The 25352-nt window shown below is 42.6% G+C and overlaps 1 protein-coding gene across 1 annotated transcript in view; it reads right to left on the reverse strand.

The window, feature by feature from the left end:
- Positions 1–25352, reverse strand: part of ABCB6 (ATP binding cassette subfamily B member 6 (Langereis blood group)) — a 1916984-nt gene that overhangs the window by 1822627 nt on the left and 69005 nt on the right. Inside the window, exon 2 of the mRNA XM_044075230.1 lies at positions 22737–23273. Within this exon, the coding sequence (XP_043931165.1) occupies positions 22737–23252 (516 nt within the window). The 5' untranslated portion in view covers positions 23253–23273. The remainder of the gene's footprint in view (positions 1–22736; positions 23274–25352) is intronic.

Raw genomic sequence — 25352 nt, forward strand, 5'->3', positions numbered from 1 at the left:
TGCATTTATGGTGACTGTAAACGATGTGGACCTTTGTGTTGGAAAATAACAGCATTTTAGTTTGTTTGGATTTAGCAACAAATGGCATTAGGAGAGCCAGGTTTCTATAGTATACAAGATGGACTGGGTAACAGACCTTAATTCTGAGGGAGATGTGGCTGAGCAAATTAGGGTGGAATCATCAGAGTATTGGATACAGCTGACATTTGGGATGACTGTATATAGGTTGTTTATAAAGATGGAAAACAGTAGGAGTCCTAATATGGAACCTTGTGGCAGTCCAAGGGTGTTAGGTAATAGGTTGGAGAGCTTGTTCTGCCAGAGGACAGCCTGCTGCCTACTACTGAGGTAGGATTTAGACCATTGAATGGCATTGGTATTTAGACAAAGATTGCAGGGTGTGAATCAAACGTTGGTGATCCACCATGTCAAATGCCTTTGAAAGATCCAAGAAGAGGGCGCAGGATACTGGATTATTGTTATGATAATTATTAATGATAATGGTGAACGCTAGTTGTGCTGTGGTGTGGACAGAAGCCATGTTGGGCATCTGCCATGAGGTGATTCTGAATTAAGTGTTGCACGAGTTGTTTGTGTATACATTTTTCCATAATCCTAGCTAGTGGAGAAAGTATAGCCATCGATCTGTAATTGGAGAATTCAGTGGAGGAACCTCCTTTATCTGCGGTGGTGCAGCGGTAGCGTTGTTGCCTCACAGCAAGAAGTTCTCCCGTTCGATTCTCGGCTGGAGTGCGGGGAGTGCCTTCTGTGTGGTGTCTGCATGTCCTCCCCACGGTTGGATGGGTGTTCGAAAGACATGTGTAAATGGGCGCACCTTCGCTGAAGGTTGAACGTCGAGCTGGCACCTCGGCATTCGTCAAAATCTACTGCCAATCATTAGCAGACCGGAGTTCCGCTGTGGCGACCCCTAACCAGGAAAAGCCGAAAGACAACAAGTGGAGGAACCTTCTTTATGTAGTGGGATAACATACGAAGTTTTCCAAATGGTGGGGAATTTTTGCCTCTGCTATGGTGCGGTTAATTAGTATAGATACTGGATAGTAATGACTTGGCTAGTAAAAAAAGAAAAAAAAATTGTGGTACAAATGTATAATGATGAAAAATTATAGGAACTCATGGGAATATTTGTTGGAAGAAAACTAAAAGTTATAAAAGAAAGAAACGGTATATGAAGAATGTGACTGTCAAGATTTTTTTATGCAGGTCACAAATTAATAGATTGTCAGTAAAAGAAAATATGCCTTATAAAAATGTAAATGAAAGGGATATGTCTTTTTGTGGCGAATTAAAAACTGTAGAACATTTTAACATTTAAGAGCAAAAAAAAAATGATAGGAAAAAATAGAGAAGAATATTTTGAAACAAATTATTCATATCCCAACAAGAGGAACAAACATACTAGATTTGGTCTTCACTAACATGACAAACGGATACACTGCCACAACTATCGGACTCTCGTTAGTTAAATCTGACCACAAATCAATCACCTTCGAGCTGGCACTAACACTAGAACTCACAAAGGGCGAATTCAGACTAAACAACTTCATGAAGGCAAACTATACCCTGCTAGGGAAAGGTATAAATGCATTCCAAGCCCCACCCTCAGCTGGAAGTAGTAACTACACTGAAGCTCACACTAAAGCCCTGTACAATCACTTGCATAAGTGTATAGACTTGGCTGTACCAGAAAGAATCAAAACTAGAGCCCCAAGTAAAAACAAGCCACCATGGTCGATATCCAGCATTAAAAAACTTTAAACAAATGCAAAACGTTGCTGTCCAAGAAAACAAAGGCAAGACCCCAACTATGGAAAGGCACCCTCCCTCAGCCTCTACAGGCAAATTAAGACATTTCAAATCCTCTAAGAGCATCTTTGACAGAAACTTAGCAAGCACACGCAAGGATAACCATAAGGCCTTTTACAGCTACGTACATAGCCTAAAAGGTAGAACTTAAGCATGTGCTAAATTAGTGACTAACAGTATCACACACACTGACCCCACAGAGATAGCAAACCTGCTAGCAGACACATTTGGTGATCATTTCACTCCTTTATCCCCTTCCAAACTTATCACAAAGCTTCCCCAAACATCCCCCAACCATACATATCTGAAAAGCAGGTCATTAAAGCCTTGTCCCAAGGCAAAAAACACAGCCTCTCTGGGACCAAACGGCATCGCAGGCTGTCTTCTAAACAGGCTAAAACATGAACTAGCATCACCATTAAGTACCCCCTTTTTAATCACAGCCTAACCGCAAGCTTTGCTCCTGTGGGATAGAGAAGAGCAACATTTATTCCTCTTAACAAAGGTGGCATAGCAACAGACTCTGGGAATTTCAGACCCACAAGTCTGACCAGCCTCATCTGTAAGGCCATGGAACATACCATTATGGACCTCAAAGACATAGGCAACTTCCAATCCCTGGATCCAACCCAATTCAGCTTTGTTAAGGGCAGATCCTGCCTGTTAAATTTGGTGGATTTCTTCGAAAATGTGACCAGGGCCACTGACAAGGGCAAAACTCTGCACACAGCATACCATGACTTGGCAAAGGCTTTCGACACAATCCCACACTCAGGCATTACTGATAAACTTGGAAAACTGAATGTAAACCTCTGCTGTAATATGGGCTGCCAACTGGCTCACAAACCAGATACACAATATCAACGTGGGGTACACCACTTCAACCAGCACACCTGGCACCAGCGGGGTGCCACAAGGGTTGGTGCTGGTCTCCCCACTGTTTTGTATATACTTCTCAGAGGTTCAGGCCAAAACTAAGTGGCTGTGGCTGACTAAGTCTGCAGATGACTGCAAACTAGGTGCAATTACTGAATCCCCAAACAATGTTAGTATACTCCAAGAGGGTCTTATGCAGACCAACAACTGGCGTCTTAGTCACGGTTTCAAACTGAATGCAAAGAAATGCATCATCATTCCCTTCAGCAAAAACACATTCCCTTCAGCAAAAACAATGTCCCTTCACACTATCAAATCAACAACACCCTAAGTACCTACAAAGTGAAAAGGAATCTGGGATCATAAACTGACTGCAACCTTTACTATAGTAGACAAATGGTGGTCAGAATTAAGAAGACATTCTAAGTAGCATGCTTGATTAGTAAAGGCAGCGCCTTCAAGCAAAGGAGGTAATAACCTCTCTATACTCGGCACCAATACCCAATTATGGACCTGAAGCCTGATAATACCCTGTTCGGCATGTACCGTACAAAGCAATTGCAGCAATTGGAAAGACTTCAGAGGTTTCTAACAAAGAAGATCAAAGGACTCCAGCACATGCCTTACACAGACTGACTAATGTCCCTGTCACTCTACTCTGTATCATATAAACTTCTTAGGGGAGACTTGTGCCTGCCTGGCTTACAGGGCAATCTCGGATTCAAAATTAAAGAACTTGCTGCACATCCGTAAATCAAACGGGACTAGAGCTACCTGTTCCAAGGACCTAAATATGACCTGCCATTTAAACAGGACATGCTGGAGGGACAGATTTGTCTCCCAGTGATTACCGTGTCTTTGGAACAGACTACCAATTTATGTGAAACAGAGCACCTCTAGGACACTTTTCAAAAGAAGCCTGTACGAGTGGATGGGGCACAGTAAATTTTACCGAGGATAGCGCCCATTAACCTTCTGGACATGGACAGTCATAACTAAATGTAGTCCTGGGTACTGACTAGCGTATCTATGGTATTACATTGGGAGGAAACGGCTATGCTTGAAATGACCTCCAGGTCGATAGCGTAGTAAACTCCTATGATCAGAAATACGGGAGTATAAATAGATAAATATGGATATAATTGAATATGGATTTTATGAGAAATGTAAAGAATATGTTAAAAATGTGTATAAGAAAGTGTTTTGTATTGTACAGATAATACGAAATGAAAGATCGAATGAGATTATGTTTAACAGACATTGGATGATACCAAATATAATATGAAAAATTAAGTGGTGGTTGTGGAAAACGGAGCGAGGGTTCATACAAATGTTAAACAAAAAGCTGAAAGTGATGAAGGAATGTAGATGCAATGTAAATTTATGTAAATATGTAAACTTAAATTATATACAACTATATACAACAAAGGTTCCCTACTTTTTTGATAGGTGCCGAGGAATCTTTCACATCCACCATAGCCACAACCAAATCGAGCAGATTGGGCCTCGGTTTAATGTCTCATCCAAAGGACATCACAAATCAGAGTGCAGCACCCTGTCCGCCTTATGATACACTACAATGTCAGCAATCAAATTTCCTGGTGTGAATACAACCCACAGCTTTTTGCACCAAAGGCAAGTGTGATACTTTTGCACTAGTGACACTGCTATCATTGTAAACAAAACAAAAAAAAAATCTTTGCTGATTCATCCATAAATTTATACCAGAATTTATATAATGTATATAATAAAATTTGGTTTGCGGCTTTAAGAGAACTGTGGCAGGACATCAAAAGTGAACTCTGAATTCAATTTTCTGTGAAAAGCCACAAAAATGCTATAGGTGAGACACTTGTTTTCGTAATTTGCATATAACCAAACTGAATATTTGCTTTTTGTGACTTTTTCATTTCCATAGCAGTTTTTTTGTTTTGCGTGTTTGTTTCAATTAGCTGAAGTATTTCTGGGTTTACAGATTTACTTATAAAATAATTTGCATTTGTTATGGCAACTGCTGTGGTCACCATCTTCACTGAGACTACCTATTTCCTAGATTGCAAACTGTACATCAACAGTCTATTGAAGAATGAATGTTCTCAGGGTACTAATGGAAAGATATTGCTCAGTAAAAAGTTAAGTCTGCTGTTTCAAGGAAATGAACGGGAACTATTTTTTATTCTTGCTAAGCACATATTGCTGTATAGAGAGCATAAAATTAAGAAAGTAAATAAAGGAAAAAAAGTAATGCGTGTATTTGTACAAGAGAAAGATTAAGAGTCTCACAGCATACTTCTCAACTACTCTGATCAAGAATTGTGGATAAAAGGTAAAAATATGAGAATAAAAAATCAGAGACATTTTAAAAGTATCCCTTACCTATGCGTCTTTTTGTACAACAAAAAGTATAAAACTAGTGTGTCCGATGTCATTACATAACAGTAATTTTCAATGATTTACCAAAAAGTTAAACAGATTCCAGGTACAAAGCAAAACAAATGAGAGACATGTGAGGAGATTTCAACTGCCTTGCATTGTATGAATTTTTTCATTCATTCATTTGGTCTCAATGAAACTGCTAAAGTGCACTCAACCAAGAAGGCTGTAACTGTTGGGCATGTGCGTGTTTGGGAGTCTGTGCCTGTGGTATTTGAATATGTGTGTGTGTGTGTGTGTGTGTGTGTGTGTGTGTGTGTGTGTGTGTGTGTGTGTGTGTGTGTGTGTGTGTGTGTGTGTGTGTGTGTGTGCATCTGTGGGCAGTAAATACTTACATAACTTTGATTTGTGTGTAAAATACATTTCCAACAACAGACATGTTATAGCAATAATGAAACATTAGGCAAAAACCTGCAGCGTCATGTCTCAGAACATCCCTGGGCAGTCTGTTATTTCCATGATTTTTTGATGCAATTCTTTTTAAATTTTTTGATATGATTCATGATCAGATTTTTTGATGCAATACTTTAAAATCCATTAAGCTGTAATTATACAAGTAGGTTTCGGAGATTGGAATCAAAATGCAACTGAAATTTTATGCTTAATAGGTAGTGGACTAAAATCCAGGTTTTCGATGAAACCTTTTCTTACAGCCAAGAGTGTGTACATTGAATTAAATTCTAATTTGTCAACATCGTCGACCCCCTTTACTCACAGTTTTGGGGTGTTGTGGCAACTATTGCTACCTCTTGAATGTCATACATCTATTCTAATGAAATTAGCCATCTGGAAGTCCTCATCTCCTCTTAGCTTCTTCCGGACTTTTGCCAAATTATTCACACAAACAATAAGAGAAACAATAACATACAAAATAACAATGTAAGTGTTAAAAAATACATATGTGACTAAACTACTATTATCTATTCCTCTAGACCTTTTCTGTAACTGTGGCTGCTTTCACTTTTGCTCTTATGTTCACTTTTCTTCACCTGTCCACAGTGTACATCCAACTACCTGCCTCAAGACACTTCATATTCACAATTACAAGCTTCTCCAACAGAGCTGCCTTCACTGCCCAGGTTTCTGTATGACACAGAAGCACGGCTCGTACCACCACAGTTTCCTTTGGCATTTTGCTATCACACATTACCAGACACATAGTGCCACTTGGATGCAGCACTTCTGTTTCTAGCTTTAACATCATCAGTCTGACTTCCATTCCAGTGCTTTATATGCTGCGACATTCATATCTCTCTGATTAACAATTTATCAGAAAGCTTGTTAATTTTATAACTTTTAAATGTTATTTCCTGTATGTCGGCACTGTAGATATTCTGTGTTTAAAGAAGCTAGAAGCTTGCACAGATTCTTATTTGAATGCAACTCTGTATAAAAGCCATCTGCCACAAAAATATTTTAAAACATACAAACAGCTATAGTTCAAGTAAATGCACCTTCAAGTTTTCTTATTGCCCAGACTACCATATACATCACCTGGACATGAACTAGAAAGATGTGATGAAAGTTACTGGGGGGCATTTTATGAGACACAAAGCCATAAAACACGCGTCCAGTTTCCAATATGGCTAGTACACAACTGCTTGTTTAATGGGGCATCCCTCACCAATTTTACATACAATTAGTAAGACATCTTGGTGGGAAAGGATGATTTTAAATTTAATTTATGGTTTCTCTTTAGTAAGCATCCCATCATACCCTACAGTGCACAGTTGTTATATTTTTTTAAGCTATGCCTTTGATATATTATTCCATTTAAACTGTTCTGGGGTAGAGACAAGAAACAGCTGTACAAACCCTGCACCCGCCACTAGAAAAGTACGTTAATGGTCAAAGCCTCAAGAAAAATAAAACTATAAAATTGCTCAAGTTGCTTCATTTTTATACACAAAAGTAAAGATTATGCTTCAGCAGAATGAAGTGGATTCTGCTCAGCTGCTTTCTGTAACAGAAAAGTAAACGTGTCTTAAGGTATGTGACTTTGACAAAGTTTGGTTTTAACAGATGCCAAGCAGACAGCAGACTAGCCGGATCGTGCCTGAAAAGGGTTTGTCAAATTATTTAATTTTAATAAGAAGCTAAATGCATTACAGGCTCATGGATGACTTCTAGGATACTTGCGGTACTTCAGCTATTTTTTTGGAAGTACACAGCACAACCCCCAGCTCCCCGGATACAGGGGCTATCATGACAATTCATTTTTTGAGTGAGTTATGTTATGGGCAGTGGCCAGTATATTTTTCTAACAAAGGTATCTTACTTCATAAAAAATGAAAGCAGCAAGATGAAAAGTATTTAAATTAAAAACTCCAACCTTTCTCTACCAGTGCCATGTCCAAGTCTGAATAACCACAGAAACTGGAGTTAGATCCAAGTAACACAAGAATTAGCTCTATGCAAAGCCAGTAAAATGTTTTTTTAGCACCTTGAAGAAATTGTTTTGAATAAGAGTCCAAGATGATATAGTTTCTCACTTCCAACTTGTATCGTGTGTAACATGTTAATGCCCACATTTTTAACGTTTACTTTGCCCAATACATTAAAAAATATTTACAGGACCGATTGGAAGACTTACTCCCTCTCATTGATCTACAGTCTACTCAAAACTTGAGCCATATTTCAAAATTCTCTGATGTGTACACCTCAATCTTCGGTTTGAACACCACTGTATCACACACAATAACTCTAAAACAGCTTTGTGTTCACATTAGGGTGGACTTTTCCTCTCAACTCCCTAGCATACACGCTCCTAAATGACCACTACTACAGTCTACTACAGAATCATAGGAGGTTACTAGGCTAATGGCACTGGGGCCCTTAAAAGCCTAGCCAAAAGTTTATCCCCAAAATAGAAACCTCAGTCAACACTTGTCACCCCAGTCAATAAGGGACACAGGTGGAACCCCCGGGACAAATCTGTGGTTTCCCATCCGCTCATCAAGGTTGCACTTGAAGTGGGTCAGCAAGGTACTCTTACTTCACATGTATGGGAAGTCTATTCCAGAGACGGGACAGCCTCTTGGGAGACAAACCTGTCCCTCCAGCAGGTTCTGTTGATATCGCACATTAGATTTAGGACTTTTGAGCGGGTAATGCATGAGGAGTTAGACTTACGGATACGGAACATCTCTAGTAGGGCAGGGTCTGAAATTGCTTTGTAGGCAAGACACAGATCACCTCTGAGCAATCTGAACGACACAGAGTAGAGTGATAGTGATTTGAGCCTGTGCACAAAGAACAGGTGTTGAGAGGCCATGGATTCTCTTTGTGAGGTATTTCTGTGGCCTTTCTAGTTGGTGCAGGTGTCTGGAGAGATACATACCAAGCAGGGAGTTGTACTCTATTATTAGTTAATGAGGGAGAAATACAGAGAGGAAATAACCTCCTTTTTTCTGGATGCAATCCCTTTACTTATGACAAGAACCAAGTAAAAGCTTTTCTGACCACTGCTGTTACATGATGATTGAAAGTGAGGATGGTCAACCTGAGTACCCAGGTCTCTCACCACAAGCTGTATGCTTGGGGGGTTGTCATTGATGTAGTAATCAGTAGAGGCTGCGTCTTTTGCCGAATGGTATGATGATATATTTTTTGCAATAAATCTTCCCAAACGAACCCAAAAGGCGAGGTAAACAACAGTTCAAAGAGAAATTAATACCCAAAGGCTGAAATTAGCTGGAATGATAAATATCCACACCGCATATAAAAGCCAGTATTTTAATGAAAATAGGTGAGCGCAGTGAGTGAACAGGGGCTACAACACACAAGAAATTAATAGGGCTTACTTAAAAGTACAGAATGAAAGGAGAGGGAAGGCTAAGCCCTATTATTCTGAAAATGCAGTATTACAGTGTAAAGAGAGTAGACACAAAGATTATTTTCAGACCTCAATGGTTTTCACCTATGCTGTAGACGTTGATCGTTTCAAAAAGATCGTACAGGAGAACTGGCACATTCTCTTGGTAGATGATGAAACTGCTACAGTAGTAAGTACACGACCCCATTTCATATGTAAAAACAAAAAAATGAAAACAGTTGTGCTATCCTAGAATGAGAAGAGTAGAAGAGAGTATTATGTATGGGACACAAGTGTGGAAATTATGCATACGGTATGTACATAGACGAATCAAAGTTTTTAAAACATCCAGGGACTGGGCATCTTTGGGAACTTAAACCCACAGCAGATTGTAATACCCCTAATGTGGTCTATGTGGCACATTGCAGGATATGTTTCCATTTCTCTGTAGGGAAGATGAACAGTCGTCGCAGAGAACAAGTTAGGGACCATCTATATTGTACAAGGAGGGGTCTGGAATACAGTGCTTTGGCTAAACATACCTTGTTGACAAATGAACAACATACATTTCTGTTTCAGGTGTTACATGTCCAGGCAATGAACAATAGGATAGGGGATCATGTCAATCAAACAGAATATGTGGAACTCAAGTGGATCTTGAGGTTGGGGGCACATAGGGGGCTGGGTCTAAATGACTCCATTCCCCTTAAACCAGTTTTAAAGTCTAGGGAACTGGAATAATTTTAAGTTTAAATATTTGTTTAGAAATTTATATATTAGTGTTATTAAAAAGAAGTTATGTACACACCATAACGTTCCATCCGAGTAGGTAAACTTCATTCGTCAGCAACCTGTGGGTATCGGATCCGAGCCGGCAGCTTGAAACAGCTAAGATCTAAGCTCCTCCCCCTTACCCATAACCTCCTGCTATCCCCTCCTGACCTCAGATCGAGTTCGCTTAGTAACACAGAGTAGTACAACACAAAGGATCACCTGCACATCCTAACCTAGAGTTATCCGGAAACAAGGGCAAGGACTCCTTTAGTACGCACTATAGGTTAGTGGGGGTGGAGGGTGGGTCGGTTGCTGACAAATGAAGTTTACCTACTCAGATGGAACGTTATGGTGAGTATATAACTTCTTTATCTGAAGTAGTTAACTTCATTTGTTCATCAACCTGTGGGACAGAGTCCCCAGCTACCCAATCCTTGGGAGGTCCTCATGGAAGAATATTCCGGAGCACTGCAGAGCCGAAGGATGCTCTCCCTCTGAAAATTATATCCAACTTGTAATGGTTAATTAATGTATGAGATGATGCCCAAGTGGCTGCTGAACAAATGTCATCCAATGACACTCTGGACCAAAAGGCAGCAGAGGTAGAAATCGATTGAGTAGAGTGGGTGTGGACTCCTTCGGGTTGAGGTTGGCCATAACTCTTATATGCAAGAAGTATACATTGGGAGATCCATCTGGACAATGTAACTTTTGATACTGGTTTTCCCAAAGAGGGCTTAGCAAAGGATACAAAGAGCTGCTCAGATTTCCTGTGATCAGCGGTCCTGTGCAAGTAGAACCTCAATTGCCTATGTACGTCCAGAGAATATAACTTGTATTCACCCTTGTTCTGATAATTTGGAAAGAATACTGGTAAATTAATAGAATGATTGATATTGGGCTCCGAAGCAACTTTGGGCAAAAAGGAGCGATTGGTCCTGAGAGAAACTCTATCTTTATGGAAAACCAAGTATGGTGGTTTGGCGCAAAGGGCTTGAAGCTCTGAAACCCTTCTGGCCGAACTGATGGCAATAAGAAAAGCCGTCTTCCAAGATAAGTATTTTAGATCTACCGAAGCTGCAGGCTCAAAGGGAGGAGCTGTCAGAGATTGGAGAACAAGAGTTAAATCCCATGGAGGAACTGCATCTTTAACAGGAGGCCTCAAGAGGAAAGTGCCTGTTAACAAGGTCTTGCATAATTTGGAAGAGGCCAAGGGACCGAGATCACTTCCCACATGATAGTGGGAGATTGCGGCTAACTGGACTTTGACCGTAGAGGAGCTAGCCCCCAGGTCGAATAAGACTGACAAAAATTCTAGTACTGCTGTTAACGGAGCTGTAAAGGGGTCTAAGTTTCTATGCTCCGCCCAAACTGAAAAGCGTTTCCATTTGCTATTATAAACCTTTCTCGTAGAAGGCTTGTGAGCGACTACTAGAAGAGCCTTAACAGAGGACGAGATACCGGGAGTCCTAGCTATTACTGGAACTGGATCAACCAAGCTGTAAGCTTGAGGTTGTCCAGGTTCGGGGTTGTTAATCCTAGTGGGTGAGAGATCAGATCTGGAGTGGGATCTAGAATCCATGGGGGATTCACTAGATGAGACCATAGACATGGGAACCACGCTTGACGAGGCCAGAATGGGGCTATGAGGATCACTCTGCTCCCCAACTGACGGGCTTTCTGCAAGAATTTTAGCATTAGGGGAAGAGGAGGATAAGCATAAGTAGACCGGATGGCCAAACATGCACCAGGGCGTCTCTGGGGGATTCCCCCGATGGGGGGATTAGAGCGAAGTAATCGCTGCACTTTGCGTTCAAAGGAGACGCAAAAAGATCGCAGCAAGGTTGACCCCACTTGAGGAAGATTTGCTTCGCTACTCTCGGGTTCAGAGAGCACTCGTACGGTGAAAGGATGGTTCGACTCAGCCTGTCTGCCAAGATGTTCGACTGGCCCGGAATGTGCGTCGCTATGAGAAAGCGGTTGGTGGAGATCGCCCATTCCCAGACTCTCATGGCCTCTCGACAAAGTGGGTAGGATCTGGTTCCCCCTTGCTTGTTGATATACCAGACTACTGACATGTCTGTCTGAATTGCAATTAACCCCAAGGGAAGAAGGGCTTGGAGTGCTTGCAACGCCAAAAGCACCGCTCTCATCTCTAGGACATTGATATGCAACAAGGTCTCTAAATGGGTCCACGTGCCTTGGACTGTTCTGCCCATACAGTGCCCCCTCCCCACCCGAGGCGAGAAGCATCCGTGGTCACGGTGGTTAGAGGAGGGAACATAGAGAACGGGCGCCTTTCTGGAGGTCCGGGGACTGGAGCCACCAGAATAGGGCTTTCCTGCAAAACCTGCTGAGGGGGATGGGTGAACTCAGTGGATGTTGCAGGATGGACCATTGAACCTGCAAGGTCCATTGTAGTACCCTCATGTTCAAGCGCGCTAAGGGTAGCAGGTCGATTGCTGCCGCCATGGAACCTAGAGTCCTCAGGACCAATTCCGCTGGAGGAGCCAGGAAGACTAGAAGGGCCAGCACATGGAGCTTTAGTGTTCGAAGCCGGTCTGGAGTTAAGAAGACTTGCAAAAGGTTTGCGTTTAATCTGGCCCCAATGAAGTCCAAGATCTGGGTTGGTTGAAGAGAAGATTTTTTGATACTGATTGTGATTCCCAGTCGGGAGGCCAAGTGGATGAAGTAATCTCCGGCTGAACACAGTAAATGCCTGGTGGGGGCGGTCAGGAGCCAATTGCCCAGGTACGGAAAGACCTGTATTCCCTGGAGTCTCAGGTGGGCCGCTACAACTGCCAAGACTTTGGTGAACAACCTGGGGGCTGTGGTGAGACCAAAGGGAAGGACCCTGAACTGGTAGTGGCTGGCTCCTAGCCAGAAGCAGAGAAACCTTCTGGATCGTCTGTCCATCAGAATGTGGTATTACGCATCCTTGAGGTCTATAGAGCACATCCAGTCGTTCTCTTGCAGGAGTGGGAAAATGGATTGAATGGTGACCATCCGGAACTTTTCTTTGGCCACTGACCGGTTTAGAAAGGACAGGTCGAGGATTGGTCTCAAGTCCCCCGTCTTTTTTGGCACCAAGAAGAACCTGAAGTAAAAGCCTGATCCGGATTGGTCTGGGGGGACGTGCTGGATTGCTCTTTTTTCTAGCAGCTGGAGTATTTCTGTGGCTGCTGCCTCCCTTTGATTGGGTGGGACATCGGGGAGACTCTGGGGTTTGGGAGGGAAATTGAGAAAGGGAATCTTGTAACCTCTTGATAGGATTCGAAGCACCCAGCGATCTGTTATAATGGACTCCCAAACTACTAGGTGCCTCGAGAAACGCCCCCTGACTGCCTCCGGAGTGGAGCAGTCAGGTAACCCTTCAGGGTTGCTGTGCAGGCCAATCAGAAAAGGGTTCTCAAAACCCAAAATTCTTCGGTCCCCCTCTGCCTCTGGACCGGCGTCCACCCTGTCCTCCTCTGCCTCTGAAGGACGAGGGGTCTGGAGAGAAACAGGACTGTTGAGACTTCCAGAACCACATCTTCTTCTTTCCCTTTTGGTTCCTAGAGAAGGACCTCTGGGGAGAAGAGAAGCGGACTCTGACGGCAGATGTCTTTCTCGCTCTGGACTAGCGTGTCGCATACGGTCTTGCCAAATAGCGAAGAACCGTCAAACGGGGCATTAGCGAAGGATGCCTTGAAGGGTTCCACAAAATCGCAATGGCGGAGCCAAGCATGTCGTCGTAAGACAATGCCCGCTCCGCTAGCTCTAGCGGCTCCTTCGGTAGCATGGGAGAGGTGCCGCATAGAGGTGTTCGTAATGGATTTGAGAGTGGCCATTCGGGTTGAAAATACTTCCTTATCCTCGGCCGACATGGACTCTGGGGGCGAACCGGCGTATTCTTTGATGAGATCCCACTGGAGTCGTATCACGTGTGCCATATAATTCAGCGACCTTACAGAGAAGGTGGCTGAAGCGAACATCCGCTTCCCCAGGCGGTCCATCGTCCGAGACTCCTTGTCTGGAGGATGGATCGAGGAACTCTCATGGGCTAGTTCCTTTCTGGTGGCGGCCGCCACCAACATGGCATCTACAGGAGTACCCTTGCTCCAACACGTCCTATCAGAAGGAGGGCTGATAATTTTATCTGGTCTCTTTGGAATGGGCTCCACAGTGTCCGGCTCCTTCCATGCCCTGGTAGTAATCAGGTCTACCAGGGGATCAGCGGGAAGGGACACCCAAGAGGTAGATGGGACTTCGTTAAATGCCTCCAGGAACACAGACTCAAGAGGAAGGTTTTTGGGCTGACCACCCCCCCCTCTCTAATTCGAAGCATTTCCATGATGTCTCCGAAGGAGACGTCTTCGGGAGGTGACCTTGGGGAACCTTCCCCTTCCTCTAAGTCTGTGTCTTCTGTCAAGGACTCAGGTGAGTCCAAGTGCCTCCTCTTGCACTTACGTTTGTAAGGAATCTCCTCTGGGGGGCTGTCTGAAGAGGCCTCACCAACCACATCCTGTTCCTCCAAGGGAACTATCTGGGACGTAGGCTCAGGCTGTCCCTGGGGCCGGGTGATGGAAGGTAGGCCCGTCTGAGAGGGAGTGCAGGGTGGAACCGTAGCAGGAGCCTGGGGCCTCGAATCCCTCGACAATACCCTTACCACTACATCGAACACCGAAGGAAAACTGCTCTCTCTGTGATCAGAGAGCAGTCCCCTCGGATCCGGTGTGGATCGGAGCCGGCGCCGATGCAATTGGATCCGAAGGGCCAGTATGCTCTGACCGAGAAGGAGCCGAAGACACACCCACACCTCCGGATCCGAAGCTCAAATTTTTGGCCCCTCTGAGGAATTGCTTGAGCAGTGGAGGAGAGAAGGGGGGGGGTTCTGTGTTATAATGAGCTGAAATGGCTGAGGTGTGGAATTTAATGGAGGAAAAAGACAGCCCCTTGTGAAGCATCTCAGTTAAGTATTGCAAAATCTGAGGTAAATTGGGCGCTGCTGTGCTTATCCCTTAAGATTGGTTCAAGGCAGAGAATCTTTTCCATTTTTCAGCATAGGATTTTCTAGTGCTAGGCCTCCTTGCCTCTAAAATGATATCCATTCACAGGTTTACTGAAGGATGGTAAAGGAGAGATTATGTAATTAGCCAGGCTGCAAGGTTCAGTGTTAGAAGCTGAGGGTGCAGAATCTGGTTCTCCTGCTGAGACAATAGGGAAAGAGTCTGAGGCAGGTGCCATGGAGATAACCGTGACACACTGTGCAGGAGGGGGAACCAGTGTTGGTGTGGCCAGTCTGGAGCAATCAAAATCATCCTTGGCTTGTCCTGCTTGATTTTTAGTAGTACTTTGGAGAGCAGAGACGGGAGGGGGGGGGGCATAGACTGATAGGTTTTTCCTGCACCTGGTAGCTCAAGGCTGTGGTCCACAATGCCATGGCTAGTCTGCAGAGGTGGTAAGAATGTGTACCCTCCTGCTTGTTTATGTACCACATAACAGTGGTGTTGTCAGTCTTTACCATTAGTTGTCCTGGAAGAATGTGGTCCTTGAAGGCCGTCAGAGCATTCTGTAAAACTAACGTTTCTTTTTGATTGATATGCAGGTGCATTTGACTTGGTTTCCATTTGCCCTGAATGCACTTCCCTGCTAGGTGAGCCCCCCATGCATAGTCTGATGAGTCTGTTAGGGTTTGGGCGGCAGGGGGTGGTGTGAAAGGTAGTCCCTTGTTTTGGTGGCAGGCCTCTGCCCACCAAAGGAACTCTAGGCGTAGGCAAGGTATGATGGGAATAATTGCTTCTAGATCATGAGAATGTTAATACCATAGGCTTTTTAGATACCACTGTAGTTTCCTCATATGCAGTCTTGCATATGGAATTAGAAGAATGCAGGAGGCCATGAACCCCAAGGCTTGCAGTATTTGTCTTGCAGATAGCAGGGTTTTGTGGCCACTTGTTTGAAGTAGGTTGTCAAATGAATCCGTTTCTCTGGCGTGAGGTAGACCCATCTGGGAAGTTGTATTCAAGCTTGCTCCCAGGAATATAATTTGTTGACAGGGTACCAGGTGTGATTTCTTTTTGTTTATGGTGTACCCCAGACAAGTTAGAACCCTTTGTACAAAAGCCAGATGATTCAAAAGTATGTCCTGGCTTTCTGCCTGAATTAGACAATTGTCCAGGTATGGGTATATTTGAATATTTCTTTGCCTGCAAAATGCAATAACTGGAGCTAGGCACTTTGTGAATACCCTGGGCGCAGTAGATAAGCCAAAGGGCAGTGCAGAGAATTGATGGGGCGTGTAGCCTGCTTTGAAGCATAGCTATCTTCTGCAAGATTCCCTGATTGGGATGTGCAGGTATGCTGCTTTTGTGTTGCCAACCAGGCATTTTTGCCTAGCATAGGAAGTAATTGGTGAAGAGTCAGCATCTTGAATTTTGTAATCTCCAAAAAGGTGTTTAGAGCAGACAGGTCCAGGCTAGGACACCATGAATGGTCTTTTCTGGGTACCAGGAAAAGTCGCAAGTAGAAACCTTGTCCCTTTTCCTCTTCTGGTACCAGTTGAATAGCCCCTTCTGGTACCAGTTGAATAGCCCCCATGCTTAAGAGAGAAAGTACTTGTTTTTGGGCCTCTGCCCACTGATTTGGGGGTAGGTCCAGCCACCCACTTGGTGTTGGCAATGTGTGAGAGAGTGAAATCTGTATCCCTGGGACACTATACTTAAAACCCATTTGTCCTGGGTAATGAGTTCCCAGTTTGCATGAAGAGCAATCCTTCCCCCCAAAGGGGCAGTCAGTTGAAGTACTTGGAAATTTTAAAAGGAAGTCATTGAGACAGTTTACCATGGGGGGGGGATCTTATTACTCCCAGATTTGGATGTGGAGGCCCCCCCACTGCTTAGTCCTATGTGTCCCCTGGGACTAAAACCTGGGGTTTTTGCTGGGTCTGGGTTTGGCTTGAGAAGACCTGGAAGGGTCTGGAAAGGACCAATTCTTAGAGGGCCATTGCCTGCTAAATCTAGGAGGCTGAACTTGTAAGAAATCTTTAACAGTTTGCATAGATTTAGCTTTATCTTCCATCTTTTTAAGAACTTCCTCAGCCTTGTTGCCAAACAGGCGGTCCTGATTTAAGGGAGCATCCAACAATTTAGCTTTAACATGATCAGGTAAAGATTGTTCAAGCCAAGCATGCCTTCTGAGCACAGACCCAGTAATAGCGGCCCTGCAAGAGGCCTCTAATGAATCAAAACCACATTGCAAAGTATGTTTTCCAACTTGTTCAGCAGAATGTATTAAATCCTGTAATTCTTTAATTTTCCACACAGTCAGGAATCAACATCATTTTCTGTTTAAGCAATCCAATAACACGTTGCTAATACTTTAACTTATGAAACTGGCAGTTTAAAGCCCTAATGGCCAAGGTTGAAGAAGTGCAAACCTTCTTACCCCATCTATCCATTACCCTGGAGTCTCTATCAGAAGGGGTAAGATTTTTAGGAGTAGAAGCCTTAATGCCCTTGGGCCCCTGTGAAATAGTCTCTGTATCCGCAATAGGATTTTTAAAAAGGAACTTGTGTGACTCAGGGACCCTGTAGTATTGGTCTGGTTTTCTGGGAGCAGGAAGCAAGGAATCAGGGGCAAACTAGATTCAGAAAAAGCATCATCAATAATGTCTAGTACAGGAGGAATAGCTAAAGACCAATGCTGAGGTAGGAGTAAGAAATCTGTAAGCCTCTTTTGAATCAGAAAAATCCTGGCCTTCCCAGTGGAAATGCTCCCTTAGAGTATGTAAGGTTTCCCCCCCCCAAAAAAATCCTCTGGAGGGGAAGCAGAGGGAATGGAGTCCTCTGCATCAGAATCCTCATAAGTAGATAAGGGCAAATCCAGATCATAAGAAGAATCATAAAAAACAGAATGCTGGTCAGAAGATTCATAAACCACTTCAGTCCTAGGCCTCTTAGAAAGGTGGGTTGGCTACCCCTGATTAGAGTTATTAGATCTTCATCCATTCTTATCATTTGTTTTTTTGGGCATAGAGGCCTGAGCATGTGACCTGGGCATAATTTTTTTAGGCATGGTTCGAGATTTAGGCCTCAGAGAAGAAGGAGGCGTCGGTTTAATGTGCAAGTCCATAGGCCTGACTACACCCTCAGAAGCCGGTGCCTGCACAGTGGCTCCACACCCATCCAAGGTATTGACATCCACGGGTTCCATAGTTGAAGCATCGCGTGGCATAGTGGACTCAGAATGGGTCTCAGTAGAGGCCTGTGAATCAGAATTAGCGGGTATCAGGGGCTGCGAAAGCGCCTCATTGAGTACCGGCGACTGGCTTAGGAGAAGCGTCGTCTGCAGTTTTGGACCTCGGCGGCCTGTCTCTATCTTTGCATTTTTTCAGAATCCCGGTAGTCAGATGGCTAAGCGACAACAGTTCTGGACAATTAAACAGAGAACCGAAATATTTAGAGGCGAAAATGTACTGACGACGGATAGTGTGCTGATTAAATAAAGCACAAAACCGACAGTAAGGTATGTCGTGGTCAGGGCCTAGGCAAGGAATACAGTATGAATGAAAATCTTTATGAAGTATTTGCTTTCCACAAGTAATGCAATTGTTAACTTTTACTGACATCGGTAAGGAGCAAGAAAAAGTTTCCCCAACGGGGTACTTAGCTTTTAGTGGAAGACTTCGGTTCTAAAACTAGAAAACAAAAATTTCAGGAGTCGGCCGACCAGCACTTGCGAACTGCTTCGGGCACCGCAAGGCAAGAAAGATTGATGTAATGGCGTCGGCTGCATGCTTATACCCCGGACGACCTGACATCATGGAAGAAGGGACAGCAACCAACGCAGGACCCAAGACTTTGTTAAATCAGGTTGATTGAGGGCTACCTGCAAGCAGATAACCCAAATGTAATTACTACAACAGTGAAACATGATCATCTTCGAATGAGACAGACCAATGATCTGATCTCACCAGGGAAGAATATACTATGGGAGTGGTGCAGCAGTAACCCATGTTGGTGAGAACCAAGTGCAGAATGTTATCTCCCTTTGTGGGGGATGAGATGAGCTGGCCTAGTGCATTAGAAATTACGAAATCAAGGAATCGTTGGGTGAGTGCATTGGTGTAGGAATAGTTCACCCAGTCTATGGTGGGGTGGTTGAAGTCACCAAGGATCAGGGTGTATTAGGCATGTTAATTAACTTTAGAGAATGTTAGGATTCTACAAGACATACAGCGGACAACACTCTAGTCATACTAAACCAGGCTAAACTCCCTCCCTATCTCTATAGAAATGTTTCTCTTCTAATAAAATACCTTCACATGTTTTTGTTATATATCTACTCTTCTAGCAGCCCTATATATGTAAAGCTTTTTTCTTTACTACCTCTGTGCTACGTTTCACACAGATAAACCTACCTTTTTTTTTTTTTGCAATATACCTTCTTTGTATCAGTGTTACTACTGTACGTAATTGATTTCACAAATACGATTAAATCTTTAACACAGTTACAAATGTTCTAGCATAATGCTGTTGAGCTTTTCTCCCCGGGCCTCCGCTGAAAATTGGCCAACAACCCAGTCAGACTTCCTGATACACAAATGTAAAATATATGCACATACATACTCCCATACAGTCTGGCTGTGTCAGAAAAAAAAGCATTTTCCAAAGCAGCCCCAAAACACTGAGATAACATTCTTCAAGAAATCAAAGCATATTTAATGCTTTAAGAAATACATCATGGAAATTTCACAATGTCAGTGCTTTGACAGTAATAACTTCTATACTTTATGTTTTAAATGTTTCCTGTTCAGTAGTGAATATCCCTGCATATATCAGTACTTTCATAGCCTTAATAGTCCTTTAATCTTTACTACCTTACTCTGTTGGACTCCGCACCTCTCACGCACACGCACACACTCTCTCTCTCACACACTCTCTCTCTCACACTCTCTCACTCTCACACTCTCACACTCTCTCACACTCTCACACTCTCTCACACTCTCACACTCTCTCACACTCTCACACTCTCTCACACTCTCACACTCTCTCACACTCTCTCACACTCTCACTCTCTCACACTCTCACACTCTCTCACACTCACTCTCTCACACTCACTCTCTCACACTCACTCTCTCACACTCACTCTCTCACACTCACTCTCTCACACTCACTCTCTCACACTCACTCTCTCACACTCACTCTCTCACACTCTCTCACACTCACTCTCAAATTTAATATGACGCTTTTTACAGCTTGAATTAAACAGCAACCATGAGACACAAATATGCAAACATTTTTTATTTCACAATTCAAGGGTGCCAGAAAGGAAAAAAATAGCAGCAAATTACTGCTATACAAAATAGATATCCTACTCCAGTGTATCACACAAGCAGAGACTATGAGCTCTTTTAAAATCACTGCTTGACAGCTGGGTAAGCAACATACTGTTTTCAGACACAAAAAAAAGTTTGTATTCTGTGTGGGCCCTTATGCCAAAGCACAGCTTAAATTCATTTCTATGAACCTAAGCAATGGTGACAAACCTAGTCAGGTAGCTTCAGCCTGTAGTTCCTTAACATGTCCTAGCACCATTACACTGCACACAAATAAATGGAAAAAATCCACAGTTTCAGCCTAAGAATGATTTGTACACTGACAGAACAGGAGCTGTTCATTTTAATTCAGAAACATTAGAAAAGCAACCCCCTATGGCTAAGAGAGACATTACTTTCAGAAGCACCTTAAAGAAACTAGCAAAAAAAAATCACAGCAATGTCACTGCTCTGACAATCGTTGGTAGCCATCTTCAGCATAGCCCTGTTTACGCTTCCACAAACAACCCTACCACTAGCATTCATACACTCTTAAAATAGAGTTTCGCAGTCATCCGGGGGAGTCTTGTCACTTATTTCTAATATTCCCTTGAAATCATACTATCTCACAGACCTTTCTGTACTCCACTGTCTTTACTTACCTTATTCCTGCCCCTCCCAGTACTCCTTTCCCCCTGGATAACACTCTACTCTTGGTCTCATTCCTACTCTCGCACTATACTACCTTACTTAAATCACTCCACTAGTCGTTTTCAATTGCTGTATTGCCTACACACTAACCCTACTACACTAACACTTCATAATACCTACACTTGTTATAAATCATAATACCTACACTTGTTATAAATCTCATTTGCTCCTGTCACACTTACAGGTTTTCTGAAACTTACATATTAAATATACTTAATCCCACCTTCTATACAAATATAAATGGTATCATTTACAAAAAGTAATTAAAGAGTGTCAGTGTTTAACCTTTTGCTGTTTAACCCATTGAGCTTTACTGTATTTTTATCTCATTGTATTCTTTGTATTTTACATTACTCATTTTACTGCTTTTAACAAAGCTGAATTTTCTTTTCGTTGCATTTCTTCACCTAGCAAAGAACCAGTTTAGTATTGTCATTTGTTTTCATTTCTCTATACTGCATATTTTATAGCCTGATGGCAGGGGTGGAACCTGAAAAGGGTCTTTGGAGCAGTGCACTTACATTGTTAACAAATATATGTATGCGTGTATGTATAAATAAATACTACAGCATTATTCAACAAATAAATACAATGCAAAATCTTACACTCTAGAAGCTACAAGTTTATTTGATGATGTCATTTTTCGACAGACCACTGTTACAATGGAGCATGAATCTATAACCAAGTCAAATTTTCTACTAGAACACAAAATTAAACAAAAACAGTAACTGCCCTTCTAAATGAAAAGTTATAGTGGTACAAAAGGACCCAGTCAAGTTCTCAACATTAAAAGGCCATCATGTATACAATTCTTTTTCTCTGACCAATTTCTGACAAAATGTCTGATCCATCAGTCATGAACAGACTATAAAAATATTAAAACTTGTACTCATCCAAAACTTCTGGAGATCAATTCCTCATACACATTTACAGCTTATGGAAGTTAATACCTCAGTTAAATCAAATCAGTTTCTGTGCAGAGATAGGAAACCCTGCAACAGCCCTTTTCAGGTGAATTGGATCCTGTCCGCAGGCAATTTCAACAGGGTGTTAGCACTTTTATAAAAAGGAGAAACCCCAGTTAGATAATATAGCTATCTGCACAGTCAACCTAACAACCAATGCAAAAATACAGACAATTAAATACCACATACACAGCAATGGATCTCCACAATTATACAATTAAATTAAAAAAATAGCTCCATTGTATGGAAAAAAGGTTGCTGTACTGAGTAATATTTCATCACATTCACTTTAAACTTTCAATATTTGTACTATTAGCACATATCCCAAATTCTGTAGTCTGCAATCTGCCTCTTTCACAGGTTAGCCCTAGACATTATTTCAACACAGCCAGTATATTTCAACACACCCAGTATTAAAAAAGTTTTTGTGAAGGGCAATAAATATACCATTTCGAAATATAATTTTCAATATCTATTCCTTTAACATCTTACACCTTCAATTTTAACCCCTCCCAAAATGTTCCATGTATGTATCCATAGTGGCAGTTGCCAATTTGCTTTTCGTATTCACAGAAAGGCCATTATCTGGATCTACAGCTAAAATCTAGTCTCAATGTTTCTTTACATATCAAAACCCCATTTATACCAAAGCCATCCATAGAGTAACACAAAATGATTTTATAAATAGAGTTTAAAATAGCACACTCAGTAAATTAAATTACAGAAGAAAACCGAAGTAACACAACAGCTTCTTTAGATTCCTCTCTAGGATAAGTGATCTGTTTAGGGTATTATAATGCGACTGAACTGTACAACTGTTTTCTCTCCAGTAAACTGCACTACCTGTGACAGTTGTTTGCAGACATTTCACAGTTCAAGCTAGCATAATTTTTTTATATCTATATTTGTTTAACACGGTCACAGAAAGAACCATGCTCATTAATCCATCCGCATAAGTGAACTTCCAAGACGATTTTGGCAAATTATTCCCCTTTCATCTGCAGATCATAAATTTATCAGAGTAAAAATTCCAACTTACCTTCTCTTCAGTTTTGTCCAATGACCACCACCAGAGAGGGCTGCTCCAAGACACAAATGCTAAGTTTTCAAATGCAAAAGCAAGAGCCCAGAATAACAGAAGGACAAAACCGTGTCCCCTATTTCTGTCTCGAACTAACACTCTTGTATGTTCCAGGTGCAACAAAATCAGTGAGCAGCTCCATCCAACCAATGAAAAGCAACAGTAAACAATCATGTATCCATACACAATGCCTAAACCAACTGCTTCCCAAAGGATGTATCCAAAGAACTGCAGTATGAGCACAATGGTGAAAACAAACTGTAGTGTGTAGAGGCACGATCGTGGAATGTACTTGGGCTCCATTACTGTACTCTGCTTTGCAAAGCAGACACATTGTAATGCTCCCAAAACCAAGCCGCAGCTGAGAAGCACTGTAGGGACAAGTGTGAAGTAGAAACATGGAAGAAACCCTTTCATTGTCCATGCCTCAGAAATCGAGCTGCTTGTTTCACAATAGCCTCCAGAAAACACCATCTTTACTGTAGTGCTGCCAAACTGAAAAAGAAGAAAATAAACACAAATTTAGTCAAAGGTCTAATATATACATTTCTTTTGTATACATTAGCAATCACAGCCAGAGAAAATGAAGGGAAAAATCTAATTCGTTATAACAAAATAAGGGAGTTGAGGTGACCACAAAAAAGTACAGTTTTGTACCTACTATAAATGTATATGTTTGTGTGTATATACTGCTGCAGTCATCACACTTGGGTTATCCTGCCGTCAGGCGGTCCCGCAGTCGGCCGAATCCCAAACTCTTGGCCCGGCGTCGGTTGTTGTCACTTCTTCCACGTCAGTGCGACAGGGGTATAAGAGAGGCAGCCAATGCCATTTTCTTCAGTTTTTCTTGCCCCAGATGCCAGGTGCCCCCAACTAGGAAGGCAATCCAAATAACTATGCAAAAATACCTTAGTAGATAAACAATAGTACTAGCTGTTAGCAAATACACCATATAGACATGCATCCAATTGATTGATGTACATGGAGTTATAAGTAACACCCTGGTATGTAGAGGGGATGGTGGGAGGGTAACCTGGACTGCAGCAGTATATACACTCGAACATCTACATTTATGGTAGGTACAAAACTGTGCTATGGTCGTGTTATACTGCTGCAGTCATCACACTTGGGTTGAATCCCAAAGCTATGGATGGGTGGCTGGTACTAAATGGGGTTAGGTGAAGCTAGGATGCCCTGCAGAACTGCAGTGGCAAAACCAGCTCTGGTTTTTGAGTATAATGGAAGGTGGTAGTGCTTGGTAAAGGTATGCACTGAACTCCAAGTAGCTGCCTCCAGAATGTCCTTGTTTGGAACCCCCCTGAGAAAGGCTGCTGAGGTTGCTGTAGCCCTGGTAGAATGGGACCTAATATTAACAGGCACTGCTTTCCCATGGTGCGAATAGCAAAAGCGGATACAATGTGCTATCCATTTGGAGATGGCCTGTTTTGAAATAGCCTTTCCTTGTGAACCTGCAGCATAGGATACAAAGAGTTGGTCAGTTTTTCTGAAGGTCTTTGTCTTATCCAAATAGTAACTTAGCTGTCTGTGAATGTCCAAAGAGTGGAGTTTTTCTCCTTTATTCTGGGGTTTGGATAAATGGTGGGTAAATGAATGGTCTGATTCAAAGCCACACTGGATACTACCTTTGGCATAAAGGTAGGATTAGTTCGTAAAGAGACTCTGTCCTGATGGAAAATGATGAAAGGTTCCACTGCCATGAGTGCCTGTAGTTCTGAGACCCTGCGTGCTGAGGTGATAGCCAGCAACAGAGCTGTTTTCCACGACAAGTATTGTAGTTCTGCTGAGAAGGCTGGTTCGAAAGGAGGCAGTGTTAATTTTTCTAAAACGAAGTTGAGGTCCCAAGCTGGCGTTGGGGGTTTTCTGGGGGTCTTATATTCTTAGCCCCTCTGAGAAACTGCCTTAGTAAAGGGTGTGAGAAAATGGGAGGATCCGTATTATATTGAGCTGAAATGGCCGAAGCATGGATCTTAATGGATGAGAAAGAAAGGCCTTTGTGTAGCATCTCAGTTAAGTATTGCAGTATTTGAGGAATGTTTGGTATCCCAGGATTTTGGCATTTAGCCTGGTGCCATGCACAAAATCTTTTCCATTTGTCTGAGTAAGTTTTTCTGGTGCTGGGCCTCCTGGCCTCCAAAATGACATTCAGGACGTCCTTTGAGAGAAGTGTTGATTGATAATTCAAGGTATTCTCTATGCAGCTAAATTTAAAGTCCTGAGCTGACTGTGAAGGATCTGAGAGTTTTGCTGAGTCAACAGAAGTGGGAATTGAGGTAAGATCCATGGAGGGCTGCGAGTCAGGTTCCTTAGTAATGGGTATCAGTGCTGACGTGGCCAGTCCGGAGCAATGAGGATCATTTGTGGTCTCTCTGATCTGCCTTTCAGTAATACCTTGGTCAATAGAGGTAGTGGTGGAAAGGCACAGACTGTCAATGCTGTCCAACTGAATGATAGGGCCGTCCACTTTCCAGCTTGTGCAAAATTTCTGTAGTTGGCACTTGTTGGGGGAGGCAAATAGGTCTATGTCTGAGCGTCCCCACCTTTGAGTTATCATTG

Source organism: Protopterus annectens, chromosome 6.part0, assembly GCF_019279795.1.
Source record: "Protopterus annectens isolate FY-2018-M chromosome 6.part0, PAN1.0, whole genome shotgun sequence".
NCBI classification, from domain to species: domain Eukaryota; kingdom Metazoa; phylum Chordata; order Ceratodontiformes; family Protopteridae; genus Protopterus; species Protopterus annectens.